Consider the following 6,000-nt stretch of genomic DNA (forward strand, 5'->3'; position numbering starts at 1 on the left):
AGATTTCAAGAAGACAAGTGAAGGAGTGTACTGGAATTTATTATGGATGCTAGAAACTGGTGAGTTTTTCTGATGCTAAAAAGCATGCATTTGCACACTGCAGTAGTGTACAACTAAGGCACTGTTACATGTGGAGTTAGCTAGCAATTCTCAGTTTGAGTTGTGTCCTTTCTGACAGCGAAATGTGTCAGGCAGACTAGCTAGCTATGTTTTGTGGAAAAATGTAGCACTGGAATTTGTACGTGAGCTAACATTAGCTAGCTTCTGTGTTGAGGTCAGCTGTAGTTGTCTGGCTCTAGCTAGCTAGCTAATGGATGAAAGAATTTCTGTAAAAACCTTAAATAACCAAATATAGCTAATTACCTTTCTTTGCCTTTCTAGCTAGCTTTCAGCTGACTGGTGTTAGCTAGCTACAGAGCCTAGCTGCTGCACTCACTAACATTAGCTAGATAGCTACCTAGCTAATCAAATGATCTGTTTGCATTTATTGATAAACCTCAGCTTAAATACCACCATATAGCTAGCTTATCTACAGTAGCCTAGGTTTGTTCTCATACACTTCTTATGATTGGCAGCCTGGTGAAGCAGCACCTGTGAGTTTCCAAGCAACCAAGTTGCTCGACCTGGTGTTAGAACTCTGAGTTTGAGCTTTGTCAGAAATGCTACAAAAAGGTAGCACATAGCTGATTTTCTATTGGCAGGTGAGAGCGATAAATGATCAATTTAAATCAAAACTGTTGCCCCTACAAACGTATTCAGTCTGAAAGGTGGCAAGTCTAATGGTCACTTTATGGATGCTGTAGTCTCCTTCTTATCTGAGGCCTAGATATTGCGCTAAGATGGGGCAAGAAAGTGCCTTATTCCTAATGCTAACGACCCCGTTAAAAATCCGGTATGTGGTTCTTGGTAACGGCCTGACAGCTCATGACGAGAGGAGGGAGTTTATTGTGTACCTCCAAACAAGGTGATTTGCGAATTTTCATCAACATTGGCGTCATAATGGCTTAGATATGATGATAGGAGATTTTAATGTAACATTGACCTTCAAGCCTACTATTGTTGCGGCGGTCCATTAACAGACGTGTAACTGCAGAATACCAGAGTTACAGCACTATTGGATGCAGCAGACTAATCATGTTGACTATGATGAGTAGATGAGAAGGACCAGGAGTTTTCACTGACTAGGTGGCCTGACCAGGAGAACTCCTGACCTTGGCGTTAAGTTGTAGTCCTACCTGCAGACAGTGGCCCTGGCAGGCTGCTCAATAGGTTGACGCTGTGGGCCGGAGACATGGAGAGGTAGGGCAGCAGGGACAGATCCAGGCGGGCCAGCAGGGTGAAGACAGGGTGGTGGGTAGCCTGGGGGGTGAGCCACCTGCCCTGACCAACACAGAGAGAGAGAGGACACGTCAGTAATCAGGGGAGGGATTATGAAGAGAGAGACCGGAGAAAGCCAGCTATCAGTCCCAGACTGAGAACATCAGGGTATAGGTAGATGTTTTTCCTGGTCAATTCAGGAAATACTCTTGGCCCTGGATATCAGGCTAAAGAGTTTGAGGAGTGCAAAATGAAGTGCGGTGGAATAATACAGTGAGGGAAGGAGAGGGGGCATGGGGCTGAGGCAGGATGAAAGGGAGAGAGGGTAGAAGGGTAATGAAAGCCTGACATTTTAATGAGCCCCACTGCCACCAGCGCTGTATGTGAGCTGCACCTTTGTCTACAGTGAGTGTGTGACCCTGGGGGAGCGGTGGTAGAGGTGAAGGGATGGATGGAGTTGCAGGCCTGGCCTAGAGAGCCATAGTGTTACTGTGTGACCTGACCGCTGACTGACTCCTCAATGAGAGGGCGTCCCAACCCTCTTTCTGCTCTCTCCCTCTCTCTACACAACCCATTGCTCCTTCTCTTCCTCCCCTCATCACTTCCCAAGGACAAGGCACCTCTCTGGAGTCCGTGCTGCAGCACGTGGTGCTCGCCAGCCCTGGACCCAAACTACCTCGGTGCCGCAGCCACTCCCGCCCTAGGGATCCCAGAAATCACTGCAATTAGCCGCTAAGTCTCCTCCAGGCCGATAAGGGCTCAGTCATTAAACACAGACTCATTCCCTGGCACTGATAAGGCTAGGCCAGCCAGGGAGCAGGGGCAGCTCTTCAAATGGAGCCGCCACTGAGAGGTGAGAGTGTGATTACCCCACCAATCATCACGGACACTGCCGAGGGTCAATGACCCTTGGCCAGTTCCACAACAACCAGCCAGGTCTGAGGAGAGACTGGAGGAGCTTTTAAAGCTAGGGAGGTAAATGAATGGTCAAAGGGAAAGAGACAAGGAGAGTGGATGGTAAAAAGGAAGAGTGAAAGGGGAGGAGCCCGAGAACGAGCAATGAGAGAGAGGAAAGAGACAGACAGCAAAAGAAAGAAAAATAAGGGAAGACATTCAAAAATCCCAGTTTGGTAAACAGATGGTTGTATCAGACAGGCAGGCAGGTGAACATGAGGTGGAGGTAGGAAAGAGGGGATGTTGGGGCAGATTTAGACGGACAGGCTCTTAGTTAAAGAATGAAAGGACAGCGGAGGAGAACCAAGGCCACGGGAAGCTGTGGGCAGAGGTGAGCTCCAGAGCTCTGGGGATTGGAGGGAAGGGCCGGTGGCCCTGGGCCCAGTGTGGCCCTCCGAACCCTGGGGAGGCCTGACAGGCAGACGGGAAGGCCACACGGACTGCGGCACTAACGACAGGATTACTGGCATAGTGACACTGACACAGCCTCCCTAAAAGGATCACAGCGGCGTAATAAACTTTATTAAATAATACAACTTATTATAACTGTTAACCCGATTTAGTTCATTCTTCGCGGCTTACACACACATACACACACAAAAAGAGGGGTGGATATAATAAGCCTTATACCCTACATAAGGCAAAGCCTACAAAAGCCATCGCCTTACCATTGACTTTAATTGGATTTAAAAAACGGGATGCAAATTATAGCATTCTCCACTTCTAACTTGGTAAAATAAGTGTATTGAAAAGAATGGGAAAAAAATGTGGACTTAAAGTAAATTAATCTGCTTTCTGCCCATGCTTAATTAAACTCCCTTAATTCTTATAAGAGTTAATGAGTGAATTGATTAAACAATACGGCTAATTCTTACCCCCAGCTCACAAGCAGCGGTGATCAGCTCTCCTGTAGAAGTGAATAGGGGAGGAAATGAATGTAAACCCAATCATTATTATTAAGAGACGAGTCTGCTCCAAAGTTTTTCCCAAATCAAATACTTGCACTGGGGTTTTGCATTAATTTGCCTGGATCAAAACCTGCAAATCTTCCCAGTGTGACATTTCCTAAGCGGCACGCTCATTCTCTTCATCTCTTGCTTCTCCCCTGACTCCCCCAACTCCCATCTCCGCCACACACACACACAACTCCCATCTCCGCCACACACACACTTACACGCACCATAACACTCCCTCCCCAATGCTCCACCACACAGGCATACACGTAGGCTGATCTGAGAGTATTGCTCAAAGTCCTCCCCATGCACCAGGTCCCTTCTCTTCCTATTCCTTTCTCTCTCTCTCTCTGTTGCCACACTCCCAGCCTCTCCTTTGGTCCAGAGAGGACACAGAAACAGAGACAGTATTGGTGACAATGAAAGCATGATGAGGTAAGCTTAAGGACACAAGAGCTGGTTGCAAAGTTTCTAACTGTCTCTACCTCTGTGTGGGCTGCAGCGTAAACTGCATACAACCCACAACGCTATTTAAGGATGCCTCAGATCATTTTGGGCACAAACCCATGTGCCAGAATACACCCAAAGCGCATTCAATTAAACAGATTTTTCACCCAATGTTTGCATCTCCCACTCATGAAAATTGAAATTCTGTTCAGATTAAATTGATAAATGTGTGGGTCTTACACCTTACACATAGCACCCTCTACTGGTTATATATATATATATATATATATATATATATATATATATATATACACACACACACACACACACACACACACACACACACACACACACACACACACACACACACACACACACACACACACACACACACACACACACACACACACACACACACACTTCGGAAAGCATTCAGACCTCTTGTAAAAAAGTTATAATATCATCAATCTACACACAATATCCCATACTGACAATGTATGTATGTATGTATGTATGTATGTATGTATGTATGTATGTATATACATACATACATACATACATACATACATACACACACACACACTGAGTGCATTCGGAAAGCATTCAGACCTCTTGTAAAAAAGTTATAATATCATCAATCTACACACAATATCCCATACTGACAACGCAAAAACAGGTTTTTACAAAAAATAACATTTATTACAAATAAAAAAACAGAAATACCTTATTTACATAAGCATTCAGAACCTTTGCTATGACACTCGAAACTGAGCCCAGGTGCATACTGTTTCCGTTGATCATATTTGAGATGTTTCTACAACTTGATTGAGTCGATCTGTGGTAAATTCAATTGATCGGACATGATTTGGAAAGGTACACACACCCATATAAGGTCCCACAGTTGGCAGTGCATGTCTCAGAAAAAAAACAAGCCATGAGATCAAAGGAATTGTCCGTAGAGCTCTGAGATAGGATTATGTCGAAGGCACAGATCTGGGGAAGGGTACAAAAACATTTCTGCAGCATTGAAGGTCCCCAAGAACACAGTGGCCTCAATCATTCTTAAATGGAAGAAGTTTGGAACCACCAAGACTCTTCCTAGAGCTAGATGCCCAGCCAAACTGAGCAATCGGGGGAGAAAGGCCTTGGTCAGGGAGGTGACCAAGAACCCGATGGTCACACAGTTCCTCTGTGGAGCTGGGAAAACCTTCCAGAAGGACATCCATCTCTGCAGCACTCCACCAATCAGGCCTCTATGGTAGAGTGGCCAGACAGAAGCCACTCCTTGGTAAAAGGCACGACAGCCCACTTGGAGTTTGCCAAAAGGCACCAAAAGGACTCTCAGATCATGAGAAACAAGATTGAACTCTTTGGCCTGAATGCCAAGCGCCACGTCTGGAGGAAACCTGGCACCATCCCTACGGTGAAGCATGGTGGTGGCAGTATCATGCTGTGGGAATGTTTTTCAGAGGCAGTGACTGGGAGACTAGTCAGGATCGAGGGAAAGATGAACGGAGCAAAGTACAGAGAGATCCTTGATGAAAACCTGCTCCAGAGAACTCAGGACCTCAGACTGAGGCAAAGGTTTACCTTCCAACAGGACAATGACCCTAAGCACACAGCCAAGACAACGCAGGAGTGGCTTCTCTGAATGTTCTTGAGAGCCCAGCCAGAGGCTGGACTTGAACCCGATCAAGCATCTCTGAAGAGACCTGAAAATAGCTGTGCAGCGAGGCTCCCCATCCAACCTGACAGAGCGTGAAAGGATCTGCAGAGAAGAATGGGAGAAATAGCCCAAAAACAGGTGTGCCAAGCTTGTAGTGTCATACCCAAGAAGACTCGAGGCTGTAATCGCTGCCAAAGGTGCTTCAACAAAGTACTGAGTAAAGGGTCTGAATACTTATGTAAATGTGATATTTCCGGGTTTTATTTTTTATACATTTGCTAAAATGTATAAAAACCTGTTTTTGCCTTGTCATTATGGGGTATTGTGTTTAGCCTTCCCTGTAGCTCAGTTGGTAGAGCATGGTGTTTGCAACGCCAGGGTTGTGGGTTCGATTCCCACGGGGGGCCAGCACAGAAAAAAATGTATGCATTCACTACTGTAAGTCGCTCTGAATAAGAGTGTCTGCTAAATGACTAAAATGTAGATTGATGAGGGGGAAAAAACGATTTAATACATGTTAGAATAAGGCTGTAGCGTAACAAAATGTAGAAAAGGTCAAGGGGTCTGAACACTTTCCGAATGCACTGTATCTATTAGAGGTCGACCGATTATGATTTTTCACCGCCGGTACCGATACTGAATATTGGAGGACCAAAAAAGGCC

The 6,000-nt window shown here is 45.6% G+C and overlaps 1 protein-coding gene across 1 annotated transcript in view; it reads right to left on the reverse strand.

Annotated features, from left to right (window-relative positions):
* The window catches only part of tmem260 (transmembrane protein 260), a 28,171-nt gene extending 25,973 nt beyond the window's left edge, over positions 1–2,198 (reverse strand). Inside the window, 2 exon segments of the mRNA XM_082955487.1 lie at positions 1,236–1,380; positions 2,187–2,198. Of these exon segments, the coding sequence (XP_082811613.1) occupies positions 1,236–1,380; positions 2,187–2,198 (157 nt within the window).
* Between the last annotated feature and the right edge of the window lie 3,802 nt (positions 2,199–6,000).

This window comes from Salmo salar, chromosome 09 (assembly GCF_965601325.2).
Source record: "Salmo salar chromosome 09, fSalSal1, whole genome shotgun sequence".
Classification (NCBI taxonomy): Eukaryota; Metazoa; Chordata; class Actinopteri; order Salmoniformes; family Salmonidae; genus Salmo; species Salmo salar.